Raw genomic sequence first — 25,988 nt, 5'->3', positions numbered from 1 at the left:
TAGAATACTTATACATTGCAGAGTTATTGGCACAATATCCCACAATGCACACCATATTTTCATGGTAAGCCCACCTTTAACATGTTCATCTTACTTATACACCCATACATATGTTGACTGTTACAATATATCGACATATACTATCCCCTGTTATAGCACATACTTGCTGGACCAATCCTGACACTGACAGTGGCTGGAAGAGAATTGGTGGGTTCCAAGACCATATCATCCCTTGTGGTGTATGTGGAGTGTGCCGTGTGACCTACAGCAGTACACACATAGAGTATTAAAAGCATTACTACTGCTCAACAATACATCGCTACAAGATAGCTATTTCCACTATATGCATTGATTACACTGTAATTTGTACAGTACAGATACTACATACACAGACATACTACATGTTATACATACCGTCTTAGTAATCGGAGGTGTTATTAACTGGTGTAATATTAGTTTTTGGTTCATTTTTCAGTGTGTTGTACTGTCCTACAGGTAGATACAGATGGTCTGAATGTGTGACAAGGCAACCTTTTATAGTTACAGATCAGTAACATGTGCTATCCCAAGGACCAATTGGTGTTCCTAAGTAGCTAATTACATGCACATCAGCTGCGCTGCTACTGCCTTAGCCAATACCATGGCTACAGTGGAGTATAATCGAGTACTCCACTCGGGCATTGTCCCTTTGCCTTACTTGTGAGGAAGACAGCGTGGAAGTTTTGTTTGGAATCTATTGCAACAGCTGTATGGAGATGAACAGTAATATATTGTGTGCAATGCCTAGAGGAGGTGGTCTAAATGTGAGTACTGCTGTCATATTTCTGAACATTGCTACTTGTGCAGGGTTTGTCTGTACCTAATACTTCTGCATATGTTTCAGACTGGCCAGGTTGTTTGACCAGCTCAAGGCTGCATATCTATGCATATAATGTTAGGGGGTTTACAGTGTGCCTACCAGACATATTTAGTTTGGTGTTACTGTTATCATACTGTGCTAATAATCAGTACTTGGTAAAACTTCCTGGTGAAAGAACCTTTCAACCCTCTAAAACGGGATTAGTTCATACAAACCCTATTACATCAGCAGCTATTCAATTGTATAATGGCAACTATTTCACATAGGGCCATGATAGTGTATCTGTGTCAAGGCATGTTAAGGTCTCAGCAAATGTACAGTAGTTACATAATTGGTTATGGTATGACAGTATGTATTGATGTAATTATTTCGGTTGTGGGGTAGATGGTGGGTGTACATAGCACATGCAGGTGTGTAGGAACCCCTTTCATACAACGTCTATATGTGTGTTGGTGTTCTTTCCCTATGTGAGCACCTATCCCTTAGTGAACTAATGCTATGGTAATTGCAGACTGATTCATTAAGGCACTATTAAATGCTTCCTTTATAGCATGCAGGTACTGTTAGCCCTTGAATCCATTTGGCAATACATCGAAATGTAATAAAGATTTGCAAAATGAAAGCTGTCTGTGTAATTCTGCCATGGATATTTGCAGTCATTGCAGTTGTGTTGGTGACTGTGTCCACAGAACATATTTGTAATAGTGTATTGGCATATACTCTTCATATGTTATGTTCATATTGTTTGGGGGGGTGGAATGAATGATTGCTTGCTATGGTCCATGTTATACTCAGATATGACCACCTCGGATGCTGTCTACAGACATGTATGTATGTGTATCTATATATATAGATATATATATATATATATATATATATATATATATATATATATATATATATATATATTTGTGTTTATATTGATATTTATTTATATATATATATATATATATGTTTATATATATGTATATGTGTGTGTGTACATATATATATATATATATATATATATATATATATATATATATATATGTATATATATATATATATATATATATATATATATATATATATATATGTGTGTGTGTATATATATATATATATATATATATATATATATATATATATATACATTATTGCATACGTTTATCTGTACTTCCATAGATGTGTAGATGTTTTTAACCTATCTATATATCTACATATATATGTAGACCTGTATATATCAACATGTCTCCATGTATCTCTCTCTCTCTCTCTATATATATATATATATCTACATATGAGCATACACCTTTAAATGGGTACATGGCGGGTTGTCCTATTTCAACACATTCCTCCCTTTTGTGTTTTAATCTGTCTGCATACACAACTGGGATAGGTATATCCCAGGTAGCTTAGTGTTAGGTTACTTTGAGGATGGAGTACATGGTTGCGGGTTCTACGCCTGGAAGGTGTTATTATTTTACCTCTCAGAGTAGGCACTGGTAGGGAAAGTGTGAATAATGCACATTTACGTGGTTGTGAGCAGGTTTGCCCGTGGTCTGCATGAAGTTAAGCAAAGGTCAAACGTGTGAAGCGCTTTATGTTTTCAGTAGTGAGAATGTCTGTAGTACAATGTATATTCTAAACACCATAACAAATAATGGGTATAGTTCCCCATACTAAAGGGGTGGCGTAAGCCACAAAACTATGGGCTAGGCTTGTAAATGCCCTCGGGCAGATAGCCTAGTATGAACCTATGAACCTATGAACCATGTTTCAGCGCAGCTTACCATTGCGCAAACATGTGGAAACCCACTTACAACTGCTTAAGAGTGCTTTAATCCACCTGCATCCAAAAGCCCTTATTCTGGCCCTCAAAATAACCTAACAGCCCTTGAACCCGGGAACATGAACACCACAGTCAATGACTTTACCACTAAGGCATCTGAGATATGTATGAATGTTATGGTGTTTAGAATATACATTGTACTACAGACATTATCACTACTGAAAACATATGTGACAGTCAGTTAGTGTACATATGTCTGATACATGTTAATGTTCATATGTTTGTGAAAGTAGGTGTTGCAATGTGACATGATAGGGTGTATTATGAATGAGTAAGGTTCTTGCTTTGTGTCCTTTTTATATTGTCCCCATACTCCATGTATGCCCCTCCAGTTCACTTATTGGACATCCGACCCGGGCCCTCCTTGATGCATGATTGTATTACCCATCATTCCTCCCCCACCCCAATCTTCACATACACAACAACCACCCCTTCTATGGTGAATTAGGTTAATATTAATTGTTATAACACCAGAGCTGCATGTGTTTTGTGTACACTCCAATTACTTTGGAGTGCTTCTGTGTCACGAAGTGTGTTCATAGATGTTTATATATATGGCTATTGATGTAACTGTATAATATATATATATATATATATATATATATATATATATATATATATATATGGGTCTAGGTTAGAAGATCGACAGCCGATATAACTGACAACGGATTAGCGGGTGCCAGATGATCGACACTCGGAAGACCGACGCTACGGATGAACACGCTGACGCCAGGGATAGTGAGTTGGAAAGAAGGCTGTGTGAGTATGCGGTGGTGACGGACGTTAGGGTGCGAGTAAGGTAAGTGTGGATAGTGACAGTCTGTGGGGATAGGGGTGGGTTAAGTGAGTTAGGGTTAGGGCGCGGGTTAGTTAAGTGTGCGGTAGTGGTATTTTTTGGGTTAGGGGTGGGTTAAGTGAGTTAGGGTTAGGGCGCGGGTTAGGTAAGTGTGCGGTAGTGGCAGTTTTGGGTTAGGGGCGGTTAAGTGAGTTAGGGTTAGGGGCTGGTTAGCTGAGTGTGCGATACTGACGGACCTTAGGGTAAGGGTTTGGGTTAGGGTTGTACATAGTTGTGTGTGTGAGGTTTAGTGTGGGTTTGTGAGGATTTTGGTGTGCTTGTGTTCTGTGTGTGGTTTTGGATAAGGGGATGTGTTTTGTTAGTTGATTGTTGTTATTGTGGTGTGTGTAGTGTATGGGGTTTCGTGTTTGTGGACCGTCAGTTACTTGTTTGTCGGGCATGTGAGGTGTCGTGTTTATGGTTTGTCGATAATGTGGTGTCGATGTTTCTGTTGTCGGTGAAAGTGGCTTTCGATCTTATGACCTAGAACCATATATATATAGATATATAGATATATGTGCAGACATCTCTGATATATATATATATATATATATATATATATATATATATATATAGATATATAGATATATATATATATATATATTTCGTATTAGTTTGTAACAGTAATATATCTGTAGACTGGAATGTGTTGGTTCACAAACTACAGCACATTACAATGTACTGTACATATGTACACAAAGTCACTGTCCCATTTTTGATCATTACAGTGAAATGCATATGATATAAGGTGTAGTCTCAAGACCATGATGCACGTGTACACCTTGGATGGCTTAGTGGTACGTCCTATGACTATAGTGTGCATGGTCCAGGGTTCGACACCTGTGATGCTTTATGAATGTTGTTTACTGCAGAATAAGGCTCATTTAAGCAGTTGTAAGCATGTTTAAAAGTGTTTGTGTGTCATTATAGCAGCAGTTAAACAAAGTTGAACAAACGTTTTAATGTATAACCTGTGCGAGCAAACACGGCCACATCCCCTAACTACTCCGGATATATACATGTCAGTGACATAACATCTCACTATGTGCTGACATAACATTACATTATCTGTTGACTGTACTCTCCTGCCCGCATGGGTTTATATGGGTGTTTAGAATGCTTATTATACAGATGATTACTACCTATATATGCAAGCTGTAGTTAAGGTATACTTTTGCACATGATAAACATCCCTGCCATTATCAGGATTGTAATCTCAAATGCACAGATACTATGTGGATGCTGTATCCATTACACTGTTGACATTAACGTTGCTTCCGCCTATTTCCTATTAAGATGATTTCTATGTGTAAGCTTGGCTAAGCAAAGGGCGGGAGCCCCCAAACTCAGTGAGCTTCATGTACTCTTGAAATAACAACATATAACAAATGTACTGTGAGACAATACATTACATTCCTAACTACATTAGGCATAGCTCTTCAATGACACATGAAACCTTGTTGTGTGAATGGGTAATCGAATATGCACCCCTAGGATCATGTGTCCCAGAACCATACAGCCAGGGGGTGGGGGAGCCTGTCCAGTTTGATAACTGCAAGACTTGGGGGAATTGAATGGTGTTGAATTGCCACATTAACATGCCCTCTTTAGATCACTAAGTGCCCCAATCACCCTCCACAACCCCAGTCCTCAACAGCTTCTGGCAACTCTGCCTGAAATTGCTTCATTGGCTATGGTTGACAGAGGCTCAGTTACTTCATCAATAGTGCGGGGAAGGCAACACACTGTTGCTATGCTTCTAATTGCCCTTGGGCAGATAGGTAATAGGCTATCTGTGAACCTCTAACATGCAGGCCATCACAGCCATAATATGTGAATAAACAGACCTTCAGATCACAATATACAGTGAGACCTCAACTTGTTGTCAGGAAACAGTTGAGTACAGCAAAACATACAGAACACTGATACTTAGTCACTCCAAAAGCCTATTTTGGGAGCTAGAAGACTTGTATAAGTTTAAAGTTTTCTATTGCTTACCAGTTGGTTACCTACAGGGGAGATGAAAAACAAGCACAGATGAGGAACATGCATACAATGATACCATACCGGCCTATGTGTCAGCCTTACGCTTTGGAATACTGGCCAAGGCTATTGCCCCCCCCCGCCATGGTGCCTTATTTAGGAGAGTCTCGAAGGTGAATACCAGCTCTGTAAACAGCACAATAGCAGATTTAATGAGGATTATGTTACTCAATACCAGGGGTTGTGATCACAACATGAATGCACTCACAGCACTCCTCAGTATGGACAACATCAACATCTGTGCATTAACTGAAATCTGTCTTAAGGCTCCTGAGAGCACACCAGCATTACCAGACTACAACCCATACCACACATTTCAGCCACAGAGCATGGACTGACAGACATGGAGGGGCTGTATCCATATTCATCAGGGATACCTATAACTCCAGGTTAGTGGGGCAGCTTGATACCTCTGTGATCATCCATGTGCAGCTAACATCAGCCACAACTGCAATGTGGAATGTGGCTGCTACAGATCACCCTCCATGACCCAGGACCTCCATTCCACCTACCTGGAGACAGTGGAGAACACGGCAGTCCTAACGCATACCCTGGCATTGGTCGATATCACCTACCATACCATTAACTGGGAAACGTACTCCGGTACTCACTTCCAGGACCAGCGCTTCCTGGAATATATCACCTCATATGCCCTGTATCAGGTGGTAACCTCCCTAACGTGGGGTGGAAACTACTAGATGTGGTCATCACCAACATGGGCAACAGGTGCACCACAGCGGAGGTTAACTGGTCACTGGTTAGATCTGACCATGAACTATTCACTGTTTCCACACCCTAGCATCTCCCCCATCCATGGATACCACAGTGTATACCTTTCCTACAGCTAAATTTATATTACTAGTGACAGGGGTGGGGGGTTTCACAGCCCCCATGCTAAGGGGAAAAACTGCTCAAGATACAGACAGATTTACAAATGCAGTCTATAAGCACCTACATGGATGTATGGATCATGCCATCACTGGTAAAACAAGACTCACTCCTCTTAGACAAGGACACTGGTCTGGTGGATCTCTGCAATAAATAGGCTATACTACAGAAGTAGGACAGTGTTCCAGACACACAGCAAATCCCATGAAGGGCAGACATCCGTGACCACTATTAGTATGATACGTAGGTCCCTCATGACATCATCCAAGGTTAACATCAGCAGGAGAATACACAAGGATTCGAAAGATAACCACAAAGCCTTCTTTGGCTATGTCAAGGATCTACATGGTGACACACAGATTTGCTCTGTGCCGGTGAAATATAGCACAAAATATGCTGACCCTACTGATATCACCAATATCCTTGCAGCTACATTCGGTGCATACTTTACCCCATAAAGAGCCCACAACACTACCTGAAAGGTACAGTACCCCAACCATCAGAGACACACAGGTGGAAATGGCCCTCTCTAACAGCAGAACACAGAGTCAATGTTGGCAGATGTTGACCCATACTGCATCTTGCAAACTGTACAAGACAACCTGCACCCACCTAATTAAGCATTCCTACCTCAGCCTCTCCACAGGCTACATGCCCATACAATGGTGCATGGCAATGGTTATTCCACTCCATCAAGGTGAAATCACAACTGACCATGGTAACTACCACCCCATAAGCCTGACTAGCCTGGTCTGCAATGGTATAGTTTGCATCCTCATGGCACTCATTAACAATGACATTGGTAACTTTCGAACACATGACCCAACATTTCATGCCTACTGAACCTGTTTGACATCTTACATACAGTCACCAAGACTTTAAATGATGGGGGAGGTGGTTCACACATACTACCTGGACCTCACCAAGGCTTTTGACACCATGCCCCACTCGGGTATTATTGATAAACACATCAGCCTGTACATTCACCCATACATCACAGGTTGGGTTGCCAATGGGCTTACACACAGAACCCACATGGTACGACTAGCGGTCTCCAGGTCCAACTCTTGAACAGTCATGACTGGTGTCCCACAGTTCTCAGTCCTGGAAGCTCTACTGTTTGGCATATACGTCTCAGATGTATAGGCAAACACAGGTGGACTACGACAGACCATGTATGGCAATGACTGCAAACTGGGAGCTATGATTGATAGTCCAGCTGACACGAACATTCCTCAAAGGGCCTCACAGAGAACATCACAGGGTGCCAACTACATGGCCTACAGCCAAGTGCCACTAACTGCATGGTCATTCCATTGTGGAATTGGCACCCACATATTAACACATGAGCGGCAGCCACTTTAATACAAATGAGGTAATGGGATATCTGGGTACTAAGGTAGATAGTGATCTCCCCTTTGACAATCATATCTCCACAGTAGTTAGGACATCCTTCTATGTAGGCCATCTGATTACTACGGGATTCCCATCTAGACATACTGGGGTTATAGTGCCCCTTTACTAATCACTCATCATTCCCATCATAGGGTATAATAACCTATGTGGGATGTACATCAGAGGACACGTCCAACAGCTGGGGGATCCACGAATGTACCTCACCAAGGTGATATTGCCTCCAACATATGACCTGTGCAGCTGGACTGAATAAACTCCTGCTTTACCCAGTGGCATCTCGTTTACCCAGAGATGATCTCCACTGGCCAACACAGCCATGTCGAACTCAGGATTGATGGATATGCTCCACCTATGGGAATCCATGTCACAGTGAGCCACACACTGTAGTGAGCTGACCTAGCTGCAACAATAACCGGAGAATGCTGGAGGGACAGCTTCCTGTCACAGACACTCCCCATACTTTGGAACAACATCTCTAACTACATTATACAGAGCCCCTCACTAACACTCTGCAAGAGAAACCTTGAAGGGTGGATGGGGAACAGTAGATGCACCCCAGGGATCCCGCCATTGGCTCTGCTCCACAGAGGGACTATTAATGAATCAATGGGGTGGCAAAAGCTGACACCTTTTGGCTGGCCTTATGAATGGCCTCTGGCAGTTGGCCAAGTACCTACCTATGAATCTATACATACAGTATTTGCATATGCTGATAGCTTAATTTACTGTTCAGGTTTTGACTTACCCTGTGCCAATGGCTGTTGTGTGTGCAACAGTTGAGGGCTGCCTATGTTGAATACACACAGTAGACTGCCTACACATGACAATTTACAGGTAGTTTTGTGCGTGTGCCATCCATTTTTACTGTGTGTGCAAGTGGAGAAAGGTGTCAGTCCCTAGGTGCCTACACTGTCAGTGTGTGTACTATACGTTCCCTCTTTGCCAAGGCATGGGCATACTGGGCACACCTCCATCTGCCTACTGGGGCTGGCTCAGGGTGTTCATGTTCTGAGTACCTCTGTGCCTGTGTGGCCGTTGCCAATGGTGGTGGGCTATGAGGGCCTTCACCATTCTGTTCCTGCTGCAGCTGTTTCCACAGGACCATATTGTGTAGCATGGCACACACTATGAAGATGTGGGCACATGTGCTTGGAGAATACTGCAAGGCTCCACCACATATGTCCAAGCAATGGAATCATGATTTCAGCATCCCAAACACATGCACTATGATGATTCTGGTTTGTGTGTATGCCTCATTATGGTGTTCCTGCATGGGTGTGTGTGCATTTCTGATGGGAGTCATCATCCACGGCTCCAGTGCATAGCCAGCATCCCCCACCAGGTGGCCATTTGGGATGTGCCCCCTGGCAAATAACCGATTCAGCTGTGAGGCATGCCAGATGTGGGAGTCGTGATAGCTTCCAGGGCTGCCAGCACACACATCCATGCTAATGCCATGGGGCATTGCACATGACCTGGCAGTTGATGGAGTGGTATCCCTTGTGGTTTATGTAGTGCCTACCCTGCTTACCTGGTGGTGACTTGATGTGTATGTGCGTGCAGTCTATTGCACCCAGTACCTCTGGGTATTCTGCCACTTTGTGGAAGAGACGCATATTGCTGGCCAACTCTTCCTGCATTTGGGGGATGTATATGTGCTCATTGGCATGTGGTAACATGGCATTCAGGAACTGGTGTAGTACCCTGGATGCTGATGCCTGTGAGATACCCATGATATCCCCAGTTGGTCTTTGAAAGGTACCTGTAGCTAGTATTCTCAAGCTTACTCATACCTTCGTATCCACTCGGATGGGTTCCCCTCTGTTTGTTCTGGCTCTGAGGTGTGGCGGGCACAGCTTGACAAGTTGCTTTAGGGTGTCCCTGTCCCCCCTATAATGCTCTACTATCTCCAGATCATGTAGGTTACCCTGTGTCTGAACACTCTCCTCCTCCTCTGGTGCCTACGGTGGTTGTGTGCATCATCCTCCACACCACTTTCAGTCTCCAACACATGCTGGTGGATCAAAGCTATGGCAGCCCCTAACATGTACATAATAAAAGTTTCCCGTCTGTATACACCACTGGTGCAGAGTGTATGGGAATACACAAATGTGTGTGAGGCGCTTTCACCCTTTATAGTATTGTGCTATGGATGCTGCTGATGTAAGTGGGTGTGTATGAGCTATTCCAGCTGCTGTGTGTCTTAATTATGGGTTTTGTAATGAGTACTGCATGTATGGGGCCTTTACCGTGGAGATCTACTTGCCTGCCTTGATTAACCTGTTGCCCTTTAAATCACTTTTAGACCTGGATCCCCTCCCATTATCAGACATGCATCCACCTGCTGTCTTTCTTGTTTTGTACTTTCCCTACCCAGTCATGGCGAAATGTGCCTTGTAGCTGATATACTGCATATCGCCTTTGTTCTGCTTTGACACTTTGCTGTTTTCTTTGCAATACAGTCTCCCCCCCTTCCCTGTTTTGCAGGTAGCTGCTTGCAGCCTTGTTAGCTGTTGTCAATGGCCCACTGTAGGCTCCTAGGTTTTAATTAGTTGTTTGTACTCCAATTTCACTGCTGCAACATTTCCTTATTTCTTTCCTATATCCTTCCTGTTTCAGCTGCAGTGCGTGCCACGCATACCCATTTACTGGGTTTATTCATGTTTTCATCTCCGTTCACATGCATATTCAGTTACCTTGTGTACTCTCAGCGATGCATAGCAATGGGCAATTCGACACTCCCCTATCCTGCAGCTTTGCCTAGCTAGGGGCAGACCAGTTTAGTAATGCTCCAATGTGCTTACAGCTATGGCGACACACCCCTCTCTTGATGTCATCTTTATCTCAAGGGCTCACCTCGATGTTATAACGCTACTCTGTGAGGTGCATCCTTACACCAGCGGGGAATCTGCAGTTCACTGTTACTCTTCTCATTTGCATGGCATTGCCTACTAATTCCTAGCTACTGTGCATAACACTGTCACTGCCCCTTAGCAACCCTTGCGCCATGAGTATGGTGTAGCATGCCTGCCATTGACTATTATGGGGAAATCGTGATATGTGTTTCATTGCGGTTTTATCCTATATTTTTATATATTCCTTGCGATCCCCTTTGTGCACCGCTGCCCTGCGCTTCCACATCTCGATAGTGCGATTATATATATTAAATGTTAATTTTATATTTTGTACATGTTATTTTATGCCAATGGCTATATATTTAGCCATTGGCATATATTAACACTATAATACATATGTTTGGTCGGCTGTCATAGCTCCGATTTTATGTTTGCAAAAATGTAAACCATTTTTTTACGGTTTACATTTCTGCATGCTTACACTATGCCTGCACCACTTCCTGAATTGCTACATACCTTCATTTGCATACTACACTGCTGCAAATGGGGTGATTAGCATACAAGTCTCAGGAGTTGTGCGGGTGTAGCATATGCAGGTAGTGCACGTGGGAACGGCTCGTACCTGAATCACTCGGCTGCCATCTTTGGTGTTAGAATGCCAATGCTACGCCTGCACTTGGTGCAAGCTTCATGAATCCCGGGGATAATGTCTTTCTAGTACTAAAATGTTAGCATGCGTCTATTTTGTAATGGCATAGCTGGGCCTGTAAACCATAGGTTTGCTTTATTTTAGTTCAATTAACTTCATTTTTGAAATGCAAGTATTATTTAACTTTATTTAGGATAAGTGTCTATAGTAGCCTTTTCTTTCCTTGGGCAGTTCTTGTTCTCTGTAGCACAGCCCAGTAAAAGACATTTCAAAAGAAATGTAAATAGAATTCTAAGATACAGTATGTGGAGACAAGCCCATAAAGTCAAATCTTAAACATACCAGGAATTAAAACTGATATATTTTATCTAGAAATGTATCAATGTTCTTTTTAAATCCATAAGTAGGACAAACTGCTGTCATTTTCAAGCTATGTTACAGATGTTATTTTGAACTACAGATATAGTCCTGTAGTTTGCATCAGTTCTGTTTAATCCTTGTTTGTAGTGTGCTAAATTAAGCATAACTATTTCAAATGACATTCCTAAGCTTTTTGTAAATTAGTGGTAATCTGGGTCCTTGTAATGAACAAGAATGTGCCATTTAATCCTTTTATAACTTTTAGACATTAATTTAAACAATGACATATTTAATCTGGTGGTAAATACATATCCCTTTAAAATATCATGCAGCTATTGTTTCTAGTCCTCTATCTTACTAATGTGTTTTTTTTTTCATAAACATGACAAATAGTGACTGCATATTTTATAATAGTCTCACCAGCATTGCAAACAATGTTTTTATAAGTATTTCTGCAGTTAATTGAAATAATCCTTATGGTACATCTAAATATTAGATGTTTACTGTTGTTTTCTAAAGCTTTACACCCATCAGCTATGTTTAATGACTCACCTTCCCCCATCATATGATAAAGATATCTTATAGGTAGGCCTACCATGTTTAATGCAGTACTTGTATCGTATAGCAAGGTATAGCCTGCATAATGTTAACACCTGCATTTTACAGATAGGTCTGCTGTCCATAATACAGTACTTGTATCTTACAAATAGGTCTACTCTGCATAAAATAGCTCTCGTATCATGCAAAAAGGCCTGTCCTGCATAGTACAGCAATTATCCTATACAAAAAGGTCTACCTTGAATTATATAGCATTTGTATATGGAGAGCCCCTCCCCTGCATAATATACAGCTTTTTTAAGGTACATATAAGTTAAGAAGGGCTAGTTTGAATATGGAGCTCTGTGAAACTCCCTTCAAAATGCCTTAGTTACATTATATTTCTTATGTCATTTTCAGTTACTGCCCTTGTGAACAGTGCATTGGAATGTTTCAGTTAATCTCATTTTACACTGCCAAGGTACATTCATCAAACTGAAAACATGAAATCCCTTTCAGCAGTGGTGCAGAGACTATTTACTGAAGACTGGTAACATAAGTGTTATTACTGTTGGATCAGCTTCATTATCTGTTAATTATTAAATGCAATTGATTAAGCTCTCAGAAACATCCATACTTATCTATTTCTGTACAGATTGTTTGTTTGTTTTTTATCCTAGACTCATATGCTTCATTAAATCATTTATTAATGAGATGAGCAAGTGTTACAGATTGTCTTAGTATATTTTCAGTGCTAGTAATAATATTTTCATGTGATTAGACAAATCATGAAGAAAAATTATATGCAAAATGCACACTTCTCTGTTTTGATAAAGTATTTTTCAACAGAACATTATCGTGTAGCACTCATTTTTTCTGGGTGGGGTGGGGGGCTTGTTCTGTGCATTTCTTTCATAGAATAACCAAATATGTTTCTGAGCTGGGATAGCTGTCTTAAGATATGTACTCAGATTTCTCTAAATGTCACATTTTTGATTAACCTAAGCAAAACTGCTGTATTAGGGGTGATTTCTTTCATTAACGTATACAGTGTTGTCAAAATTGCTAGTAAAAGCAGGTGAAAGGTGTCTAGAGTCTACTTTAAGTATGATTACTTCTTCTACTTGTATTAGCCAAAGGAATGAATACTGATATGCACTGTTGCCTTTTACTGGTGATGTTATGTAAAAAGTGCACGATATTACTCCTTCCAATATGCATTATGCTGGTCATAGAAAAGACTATAGCACCTTACAAATCTGAAAAAACTCTAGAGACCAGAAGATTTAGCTGCATAAATCAGAGCTAGAATGTCTGTAACAAAGAGAAGAACTGTGTGACAAATAGATAAACATAAATTAAATAAATTCATTCTTGCATGCATAAATAAAAGCCCATGGGTTATCATCGACTCCCCTACAGACACTAGCATTGGAAAAAGGTAAGACTGTTCACACAGCTTACCTTGATCTGGCCAAAACTTTTGATACTATACCCCACTCGGGCATTATAGACAAGCTCACTAATTTAGGTATAAACCTTTTTATAACCTGTTGGATAGCCATCTGGATCACTGATAGGACCCAGGAGGTCAAAATAGGTGAGGTCACCTCCATCAAGAGGCCAGTCACTAGCAGAGTCCTCCAGTGCTCCTTACTGGGCACACTCCTTTTTGGCATCTATTTCTCTGAAATTGAAGCAAATGCTGAAGGTTTATGGCTTATTAAGATTGCAGATGATTGCAAGCTGGGGTTATCATCGACTCTACAGACATTAGTATTCTTCAAGAAAGTCTATCTCTGACTAACAAATGGTGCCAAAGCCATGGTCTTAAACTCAATGCTAAAAAATGCATAATTGTAACTTTTGGGAAGTTAACCATCCCGGTTAATTAACATGTTGGTAATAGGCCCCTAAGAGTCAACCCAGTGGATAGGGATCTGGGTATGCATGTAGACAGTAGCCTTACCTTCGACCACTACATGGCCACAGTCCACAGTGGTGAGGAAATCCTGTTATGCTGCACAACATATAAGTAAGGGCATCTCATCTAGGTCCAAAGGGTCATTATCCCACTGTACTCCACCCTTATCGGACCAGATTTAGAGTACAATGCTCCCTTTGGTATGTATCTGATCAGGCATATGTAGCAACCAGAATGACCTCAGAGGTTCCTTACAAAAAGAATACAAGGCGTAACAAATCTGCCTTATGTAGAGTGCCTTAAAGCCCTTTCCTTATACTCAGTCTCCTACAGATTGCTGAGTGGTGAGCTATGTCTGGCTTACAAGGTATCTGCAAATCCCACACTTATGAATCTCCTGCATATCTATAAGACAAAGAGTACCAGAAATGCAAAGTCTAGGGACTTGAATTTTGTCTGTGACTTAAACAGAACATGCTGGAGAGACACATTCCAGAGGCTGCTCCTCCTATGGAGCAGGCTTACCATTCATGTGAATCTAAGTTCATCTATTACCCTGTTTATGTGCAAACTAGACCAGTGTATGGGGAATAGGACATTTACACCGGACCTAGCACCCATGTCTGTTATGGACATAGGTAGTTTATAAATGCCTGTCTGTCAATGCTCAGCTACAGGACATCATTATTTTTTCGGAAAACTTGACTAGGCTTAGAAAGGACCACTGGGTCATAATCCTAGTAACAATCTATGAATCTGTGAGTAATGCAGGTGGACTAGTAATTCTTGGACTACAGGAATGCGATTTCTCAGAGTAATAACTTGCTATTGCAATATTGTATGATAGCTGAACCTAGAATTATATTACAAACTCTTGATAAATCCAAGGGAACTACAGGTACCAGATGCCTCAGATCCACTGTAGCATTCATTGTTTCATGACAAAAACTGAGACTAGTAAGATAAGACAGTGGCTCATTTAAGCCAGCTGTATTAGGTTAAGTGGTAGAGAACAATAATTTAGGCTATGTATTAATCTGATCACATATTTGTGAAAGATCTTACAAAAATACAAATGAGGCCGAGGATCTACAACTGCTAGGATGAATACTAGGAAATACTAGGTCCTGTGTGAAAGAAACGTTGTTCACTCTTGATTATATCAATCTCTCCTGATTAAGTTCACTCAGGATCCAAACCACTGTTTTCTGCTTCAGGCCTTCCCTATACAGTGTCTGATAGACACTTGTGTCTACTCTCACCTGCTAGTCTAGCCTCTACTTTAGGGCCTAACTTTCAATCACTTACACTGGGGGAGGTGAAGTCAGGATAATGCAGACTGTCACCGAATTCTCTTTATCCCACATTCCCTCCTCCCATAATATACAATCACACCCTTATGCATTTGACCAGATTCTCTATTGCCAGACTCAGCATTAAATTTAACATAGAGTTCTCCATTTATTCAAAAGCATTATTGTTAAGAATATCTTTATAAATAGTGATATATCCACAATCCATTGATAACACATTTTTATTTTCAAATGATTCCATGACTTCATCTGCCACATCATTCAAGGATAGTCACTGATTTATTTTCGGGCAATTCCAATTTGATTAATCCCTATATTAGACATTAGAATGACAAGCCCATCTCCTAAAACTAGTCTGGCACTGATATCATTAGTATGGCAATACTTTAACATCTTGGAAATCCATTAACTGTATTTAAGGCCATAAGAGCTGAATACCATGCTTACTCTGCATAACCTATGAGAAAGAAAGACTGCATTAATTGTTTTTACTTTGGCATATTCACCAAACATATCCAACAAATTGTGCTGTCATTTGACCATTAATAATCATCTTTACCAAGGAAGACTATAATAAAACTCATCCCATACCTATGCAGTTGCCATGGGGGTACATGATCAGTACCCCATATCTAGCATTTGGGAACACAGATTGCACTCAGTACACTGACACAGGGTGACTTTAGTCTCATCCCACAACCTAGCCAAATATTCTGCTCATCACACTACATTGTGAATTTTGCAATAATTGCAGCCTATTCCTTCAAAGAATGAACAGCAGTCTGGTTGCATTTTATGTTCCTACTTCCAAATTATTCATTTTTATAATAAATACCCTAAAATCTCTTTAATCTTCCTTTTCAAATTGACAAGAAAAATTCCTTCTCCCTCTGTCATCATCCTTTTTGTGTAGCAACCATCTCATTTAACTATTACACTTAAGCTTATGATCCCAGATGACTAATTTAGAATGCATGTTAAATAAGACCAGGATCAAGTCTGTTAGGTGGGGTTTTATCCAGTCTGTAACAAGCTGGGTCCCTTTTTTCCAAGTCCTGGTTCTGCAAAATAATTATTCATCCAACCTTCATTTCACTTTACTCATTCTATTTATGTACTTCCTTGCCTTGTCACTTGCATTATCTCTTACTACTCCCTTCCAGATAACACTAATAATTTTTACCAGCTTATAAGTAAATCGGGAATTGTATGCTTTAAATACAAATGTCCTTTGTCATTATTAATGACAATGCTTTTTCATATTTTGATATAGTCCCCATATCAGCCCACCCCTGGATATACCAGATGGATGACCGGTCTTGGAAAGTCTCTATTTAGCTTATGGACCTATGTCTGTAGCTGCATCCACGTCCCCTTCTACATTAATTGGATGTCGTTCACATCTAACTTGAGTTGCTTTCCACCAACAACAGCCCAGTGCCTCCTGTTGGTCCAGAAGGCAAAGAAACACCCTGCTACTCAAATGCTGGAATGATCTTAAAATTAAAACACATAAATTAGCAATATCAAAGATCCTTTATCCGACTTGTGCTTTTAACCTTGACCCTTAGCTTGTGCATATGTTTTTATGGTCCCATTTCTGATGTTTCTTTCTTAATCCTTTGTTCACCTCCTACCCCATTACTGTTCCCTTTCTCTTTTAATTGTCTTTTTTAATCTAAAATAGCATTAGACTGCCCTAGATGCCAATCTATGTGTCTATCTAATGGCTTCTACCAATGTACATGCCTCTGTTAATTTTGAAGCCTGCCCCGTTCTAAAAGAATATATGGGAAATGGGATTGGTTCATTGTTTGCTTGTCTTAGAGCTTTCTCCATCAGGTCTTCAGACTGATGTATGTGCAGCTCCCCATCCACATTACCACAGATTCTTGTTCCCTACAACCAGCCTAGGCATGTGACTGGTAGAGGATGACTGCCCTTCACACTGATCTTCTCTTTCCAGTATAACTTGCCACTACTTCCTCAACTGGAATGTTCTAGAAGATCAAAGGCAAACTACTAATACACTTCTTTGATATCAGTAGACTACCCAACACACTAATTTACTGACCCCTTTTCCTACTCCTTCCAACAGTCCACATATTCAAATAGCTCCAGAGTAGGGAAAAACTACCTATGCTGACACAATATCATAAGAGCTATACTTTATGAATATTCCATATAAGCCCACACGGATTGGGCAGCATACCTCAGTTTAAGGGTTGCCTATGAATACATTGATGGATGTATGGCTTAATATGTCCCTTCAACATTGTCACCAGTGTCCAGACCCAATACAGGACAGTGCTGAACTTCTCAAAGAAGTCCTTGCTAACCGATAGGCATGACCTTATGAACATAATATTTGCTTTTTAGCAGAATGTCGGACAAATGCTAATTCTACCAATACATGGGCAGCAGATGGAATGCTGCCTCTATGTTTAATATGATTATCCATTGGGTTTCCATCACCTGTATGACTCAGATTGCATCATCTAATAATGCATATTAGACCCTCACCACTTCCTGGTGAATAGTGTTATGGGTATGACAAAAGGTGAATGAGATGATATTCACCTATAATCTTCTTGGGAATTCAATATAATGGTGAAATCTTGAACTCTTCAAAGGAAGGAGTATTGAATATCCCTGCTACTCTGCTGCCCTAACCTTCTTGTCCCAAATTTGAGCCACAGATTTATTTCCTTCTACTGACTTGCAAATATTGCACAACCCTCCCCAACCATGCAATGACTGACTTGAAAGGAAAATGTAGTTTTTGTACCATCTCGTGATTCATCCACTTATTTGGGTAAGCTTTCAATAACTCTTGCAGTACCCTCCACCTGACAGGTGGCATTGGCCTCAAAATTTCTGCATTCCTGTAACCAAGAGGTTTTATTCTCCCCTCAAAGGAGCTCCTAAATCCTCTGTTTCTCTCTTCCTCCTCTCATCATTTGCCAAATCCCTTCTATTCTATTCTGACTGCCTCAGTGTCTGTTACCAAAAACCTGCACTCCTTTGCCTCTTGAAATAAACTAAACCCTATGTGGCCTACACAACAGGCTAAAAATGTGAGAACCTGCATGTTGTCCAGTTATATAAGGAGATATTGAAAGCCTGGCTTCTCTTTCTTTACTGAGTGGTCTTTTATCTCATTATATTTCTTCATCCCCATGGCCAACTGAGCCCTGTCTACCATGAGCCCTCAAGTGAAGGATTGGCTGTCAAATGTCCCATCTCAGTCTTTTGTGTATCCATTTTTTGACAGCACAACTAGTAATACAATAGTCAAGCTTGTCCCCAATCATATTTTGTGTTTTCCATATAATATGAAATTATGACAGCACCGAGAGGACTTGTCTGGTTTCTTTTCCACCATTATTACCTTTAAATAGATAAAAGATAAAGCCCATTTAAACCTCAACCTGGTCAACTTGTGCTTGCCTAGTATTGCCAACATTGCCACAATATCTTTAGATGCAGATTCACTCCCGTTCATCAGTCTTTTTAACTCCATCATGACTCAGTAGATTAAATGCATCAGTAAATTCCACCCCCACTATATCATTTCCCTAACAGTTTGCAATGTGTTCCAGTTTTCAAATAAAAGCTCCATCATATCTAACTCCATAATCACCAGGGCTCTGATCTGTCTGGTGTGCACCCAGCTTCTATCTTTATCTCCCCTGTGAATCCTGTAGCTAAATCTCATGTCCTTCCTAACTCTCTGGCCCCTTGATTCCTATCTTGCTTTCCAAGAAATCCTAACTCCTACACAGGCCCCTCCTTTGTTACATACCTCCAGTTCCCATCGTTGCCTTTAACCTCTCTTCCTCGTCAGGGAATTTATGAAGGATTTTTTGCATACATTTAACCTTTCCAATGTATCTACATCGCAGTAATCATTACCTGTTAAGAATTTTAACTGTGGCATGAGCTCACTGACCGCAGACTGAAATGTCTTTGGCTCTGCACTGACTCATCCTCTCTATCTCTGTGTAGTCAATTGGTGAAACTGCATTCACATTTTTAGGCGTCTGTTTTCTCTGGCATTCTTCTTTTTTTCTCCATTGCTTTCTGTGACTATTTCTCCCTGCATCGACTAAATTTCTATCAACAATTCTCTGGCCTGGGAGATGAAGAACTCTCTTTTCACAAGTGAGTCAACCATTATAACTAGGGCAGACAAAATGCAAAAGAATAATCATAAGAAGAAAACACCGTTATTAATAATACCTGTTCCCATTAATAACCCCCTCCACTGCTGGCCCCCACTCCCCTTTCTTTTATATTTACTTTTTTCTTTCTTTTTTTTTTGGAGAGGGGTGAAGGGTTGAAAAGGGATGAAGAAGACAGGAAGGCAAGGATAGTGGAGCTGGTTAAAGTCTACAGCAGACCTCCCTCCTCTTCCGTCATACACCCTCTCTCTTCCACCATTTTGCCTTTGTACTATAACACTTCTGATTTTGCTATAACTGCATGCCAGTTAGATTAGATTTCCCAAATTCGGTCACCACATTTGAGAGAAAGCAACCAGTGTATGTCTAGAAGATTCAAGATACTGAGAGAACATACATTCTCCTTGCATACCTTAGCTGGCTGTCAGGACTGAACACCAGGCCTTGAAACTGTGAGGCTGCAATCCTATCCATTTAGCCACCATGCATGACAGAATTTCTCTCTGCATGTCTGTATTCTGTTTAATGTAGACTGTTGCACTTTCTCTATCTTGCTATTGGTGCCTGCCTAACTAACTGATGTCCTAGGTTTTCCATACCTCATTCTTTTTTTCTCTCTTTTTGAGGTTTCTGCAACATCTGCTATGTCTGCTTCCTCCTTTGTATCATTATGCAAAGCATCCCCATTTACTTGCCAAAGCTACTGCATTATTCATCATAATCCTGTACCCCTATTTTGCCATTTTACATGGTCTGCTCTCTTACATGTTTACATTATGTTTATAGTTTTTCCCTTCCAGTTTATACTCTACATCATAATTCTTTTTTATGCTTCTACTTATCTGTCTTTCTTAACTGTCTCTTGGTGTTTGTATGTTTACCCATCCCCACCTGTTGGCTGTGACCTTTGTTTTGTGCTGCTATCATTCTGCTCCTCAACCCCTTTCACCTTAATTTGAAAGCAAGTAATCCTGATACATGTTTGACTTATATATTATAGGCTGTGTCATGTGATGAGAGGAGAACTTCATTAATGGTATGGAAGTCCTTTCTTTCATACGTTTCTGGCTCTCTTTATTCACCCTGTAATAAAAATCCCTACTTATCAGTTTATTTTCTGAGAGAATTGTAGTACTCATGCGTCTTATAATTTCTTGTTGTACTAGAACTTGGCATCAGTTGCATCCTGGAAAAGCCACTGCTCACATCAACTCTGTATCTGCCTCGACTACCTCCAATACCCTTCTTTGTAACTCTTCTATAGTTCTACCTACCAAGTCATTGTTGTTTGCATGCACTATGATGTATATCCACCTATGGAAATTCGGGAGAAAAGTTTTCCTTTGCTGGCTTTTGCTACCTAAATCCTGTAGCATTTCTCAATACCATCTGTCCATTTCATATTGGCTTGTCTGCCACTCTGATATTCATTATGATCGTGTCTTTTTACCAGAATTTCCCCCTTCCCTCCTATTCTCTCCTACATCCCTGCTAAAGCCCCTCCTAGGCTTCTTGTTCCAGCTCCTTTAATCATTTCTGCAATGCAGTTCCTCCTATGTGCACAAAATCCAATGCTCTTTTTCCTCTCTGTGTTTACCCTAAGTTGTCAGAAAGCCTAGCAATAACTCCTCTCTCGCTCTCTCTCTCTCACTTTTTCTCCCTAATCCTCCTTGTATTTTTAATATAACCTCCACTACATCTCATTCCTTTTGGCATTATTTCTGAGTTGTCTCTTCCTACGTTTCAATTTCCCCCTCCTTATGAATACAGATTTCTTCTGGCTTGCTAATGAAATGCTGGCACTCATAATGTGGAGTGCCGACAGACTGGAAAATAATTGAAAATGTAGAACAGTAAATCTTGAACATTGCTCCTTTCCTTTAAACTTCTTTTCCCCAGTGTGTGTGCGCATGTGTGTTTGTGTGTGTGTGTGTGTGTGTGTGTGTGTGTGTGTGTGTGTGTGTGTGTGTGTGTGTGTGTGTGTGTGTGGAGGGGACAAGTCCACCATGCTTCCCAAACTTATTTATACAAACTCTGAGACTGCCATACCTCAAAGAAAAGAAATTTCAGGAAGTGGCAATCTCAGACATATTATATGTAAGTCCATTTTTTGGCCATTCAGTGTCTGTGTTTCAAGTCCAGACATTTCAGATGGTTAACATTTATTCCACCATTATCTGTTACATTTCCTGGATAGTTCTACTTACCGCTTCTTCCTCTCTGTCTTCATCTTGAGTCATTCATCTGCTGTCACTTCCCCCACATCCCTTCCTCATCTGCCTCACTCTTCTCTTTTCCAGCTAGTTCTTCTTCTCAGCCTAATTTCTCCTTTGTCCCTCCTGTCTCCTCACCCTCGCTCAGGTTCTATAATTTCCCCCTCCATTGGCACTTAACTGACAGGCACCGAGTATCCCAGTCTTCTTCAAGTGAACTATATTAATGTCTAACACCCTAAATGTCTTGCAACCCCTTTACTTACCTCAACCTATAGGCCTGTCAGCTATACTACACTGTCACACGTGAGTTCTCTGATGGATCTCAGTCCCCCAGCTTTCTTTGCAACCTTTTTTCTTCTGTTCATTTTTTTTGTTTTGTTTACTTTTGACTATTTGAATATAGGTTGTGATGTCTAGTTCCTTTTGACAGATGCCTAATTTATTCTTGATTCTATCTGCTAAGTAATTTATTGGTTATCTTTGCTGTTCTAAAGTTTTCCTTCTCTTATTTACCCTTTGTTACTCTCCCACATGTTCTCTTTCCCACACAATCCTATTGATGGAGAAGAAGAGAGCTTCCACTGCCAAATCCTGTCCAACTTGTCATAACTGAGGGCCTTTGCCACAGGAAAAAGAAGTGCTAAGCTTTTTCTGCTATTACATCACTGAAAAACAGATACTCATACACACAAGGGATGGTTATGGAAGAATCTGTAATTGCCTGTATAGGAACATAGTCAGTGAAATATTAAAAAAATTGGAATGAGAATACATGCTCATAAATGCATAAAAAGAATCTTTCCATTCTATTTCATGTTTACATGTTACACTTAGTCAAAGATTTGGTAGGAGTAATTTTTTTCCTAAGCTAGGCTGGAAGAAGTGAATTATCTAATTGGATTTATGAATATATATGTTGTGTGTAATTTGTTTCTCTACAGTCTAGCCAGTTAAAACAAGGAACACAATTATAACATGTTAAAAAATCAGATGCCAGTGCACCAGTCTAAGATAAGTATGATAATTATCAGCATCATCTCTTAGCGGGGTGAATCTACCCCATCAGTGATGTCACTCATGAAAAAGAGAAGAGACACTATATACATGGATGAAGCCCTAATTGGTGCACAGATTCAATTATTGACCTGGTGACTGAGAAGCTGTCTGGGAATGGAGATAAATAATGAGACAGAGTTTGCTCCCCTCCACAAGTGACAGTTAGGATCATGTGTCCCAGGAGATGTCCTCCACCCACAATCCCTATTTGACATGGAGGTGGATGGAGGCATCTACCTACAAGAGGAATAAGGCTACTTTGGTTATTATAGCTGTGGTTAATACAAATCATGGAAGTGGATGACATGGTCTCTCACTGCCCCATTGCATGCCAACCTTTGTGACACCACTGGCATCAAAACAGAATGATAGAACAAGTTAAAAAACATTCAAATGGGGGCCTAAATGGTGGTTTTTCCGTGAAACTCTATTCTCACCCTGTAAAAAGAACAAATACAGTAGCCATGATACTGACTCAATATTCTCTAGGCACAAAGTATAGAAAATGTAGCAAAGAAAAAGAGAGAGACACAGAGACATTCAGTAGCCTTCTTTCACTGAGTGTCTGCTACTTTGATTTAAGTCATCTAAGGATATATTTTGCTTGTTGGATTATACCATGGTGTTATGGCCTTTAGCAGAGTTCAAACTTTGTACATTCTAGCCATCATAACTGCAAAAACCCACAAATAATAATTACCTCTGAGTGTGCAGTATTCCACAAAATAGCACTTTCATCTATAGAAACTTCATGATGGCCTGGTGTACGAGATTCATAAATACCAACATTAGGATTTCTCACTGTCCCATTTGGTAACACTTGCCAGTTTACAATATCATATCGAGCACGCCCTTCACCATCTTCATTAAAAAATATCTCATCTCCAGCTCGATTCTTAAAGTGTACATTCTTTACATAATGGAAAAGCTAATCAATTAAAGAAGTAAATGCAAAGTTAATTTTTCACACTACACATGTATGCACTTCACAATTAGCATAGCAGTTATAATGATTTTAATGAGGAGGTAAAAAAATAAATGCAATTGATTTTAATTTAGTCTAATCATTTCCATGCTGCTATTGTATCTCATCTTCTCTCAATTTACCTATTAATTGCCAAAGGCTTCAATGCAGTTCAGTCATAACATTGTTTTGGGTCTCTTGAGCATGCTCCATATGGTCTCCTAGGGTTGGCAGTATGGCTGCCAAGCTTTCCTGCATTTCAGAGATATGCTGAATCATATTTTTAAAAGGAGTGTTGCCCTGATCTCACTTCTCCTTAGAATATGTTGAATGTATCTCTCATGGAAAAAGTTGAAAGAGATAAACATTGTGAATGACTGGGTTACCACTCCAATGCAAACATTAAGAATGGCAACAGGGGGTGTCACAGGTCTTATATCTTTGTCTATGGCATGCTATAACATGCCCTGAGATTTAATAAGCTCCATGCAGGCTCAGCATGAAGCCTACCCAGTGTTTACGTTTGCTCGGCGGTGTGTGTCAACTGGCAGCATGCAATGCAAATTAATGTCACACAGTGCATCTAAATGAGATTCCGTGGCTGGCAACAACGTGAAATGCCACAATGATCACCAGGGCTTCACAGATAGCTGTCAATCTGTTAGTGCAACACATCTGCAAAGAGGCCAACAAAATATGGGGACATTTTTTAACAAGAAATAGGGACATATGTGACATAGATGTTGCATACAAATGTGTTAGAATGAAACTTGTTAGAGCAAGAAATCTAGACAAAGCCATAAGTAATGGGGGACAAAGGTCCAAAAATAGGGACAAATGTTTTAATATTGCTCTTCCAAGCTTAGAAAGTTGATAGAATAAGAGGTTGTGCAGTAGCCTGCAGTTTTTGAAGAACATGAAGTTTGAAACTCAAATGTCTGTCATCAGTTTCTGACTTCATTCTGCAATGACATGCCAATAATTTGCAAGAAAACCAAAATGTTATGAAGAAAAAATGAAAAATATGAGACAAAAATGGACATTCTGCACAAATCAGGAAAATTATTTGTTTATTTATGCATTGCATTTGTTTACCTGGAAGGTCCACTGGGCCTAGGTGAGCATTTTTTCAGTGGAGACCTGGGAAGAAAAGCTCCACAAAGATTTAGCAGTACTTACATGAAATAAATAAAAAAGAGTATATACAGTTGCAAAGCTTGGAGCAGCAGAGAGTATATATACAATCCCAATGCTTGGGATAATATGAACATGAGGTGCAGTTTTCCAGGCATATTTACATTGTGAATTAGACTACATAAGCTAAGCATTATGTACATGAAGTAACACACAGTACAGGGTGTATTCAGTCACAGTGCTAGGAGTAGTACAAGTGCAATGTCCAGATTTTTTTTATATACACAGTGCCTATTTGCATTGGACTATTTCAGTAATACAGCTAATAAGATTACACAAATACATTGAGAGGCTAATATTAACTCGCATCAGTCTTGAGATCATTGCAGAGATATGGCAGAAAGCTACAAATTTGATAAGGAACATATCTGGACATCAAGGGAATATCTGCACAGTTGAGAGGTATGAATGCAAAGTATATGGTCCAAACACACTACAGTGTAGCTACAATGTAGAGTATTGCAATATCCCATTCCTGGCATTGTGTACTGAAGCTGTGCAAATGATCTATAATGGGACATGGACTGCCATGTAAAATGAGCACTCAAGGGAAGTGTGTGTATTGAATAGGGACATACGCATGAACTGTAGGAATGAACACAGGGAAAGAAGACAGGTGAAACTAACTAGTGTACAGCAGAGGAGGGCATGTCAAAGTTAGATGGCTGTAGCAGCAACACTAATCACATATGTATATGGTACAGTAGGTATTGTACAGTGAAAATGTATTTTATGTGACTGTCACACAAGGCAACATAACACTGGGGAGGATATCTGTGTGAGATAAGCATATTTACATGAATAATGTAGAGGACATCTATCAGGAATCTGACATACAGTTGGGGTAGGGTGAATATTGTGAAGCTG

The 25,988-nt window shown here is 40.2% G+C and overlaps 1 protein-coding gene across 1 annotated transcript in view; it reads right to left on the bottom strand.

Annotated features, from left to right (window-relative positions):
- LOC122803912 (extracellular calcium-sensing receptor-like) overlaps positions 1-25,988 on the bottom strand; it is a 254,532-nt gene that overhangs the window by 122,252 nt on the left and 106,292 nt on the right. The window contains exon 5 of the mRNA XM_044073593.1: positions 23,664-23,891. Within this exon, the coding sequence (XP_043929528.1) occupies positions 23,664-23,891 (228 nt within the window). The remainder of the gene's footprint in view (positions 1-23,663; positions 23,892-25,988) is intronic.

The sequence above is a fragment of the Protopterus annectens genome, chromosome 6.part0 (assembly GCF_019279795.1).
Source record: "Protopterus annectens isolate FY-2018-M chromosome 6.part0, PAN1.0, whole genome shotgun sequence".
Taxonomy (NCBI): domain Eukaryota; kingdom Metazoa; phylum Chordata; order Ceratodontiformes; family Protopteridae; genus Protopterus; species Protopterus annectens.
The sequence above is the reverse complement of the archived record's forward strand: the minus strand, read 5'-3'. Positions and strand labels throughout refer to the sequence as shown.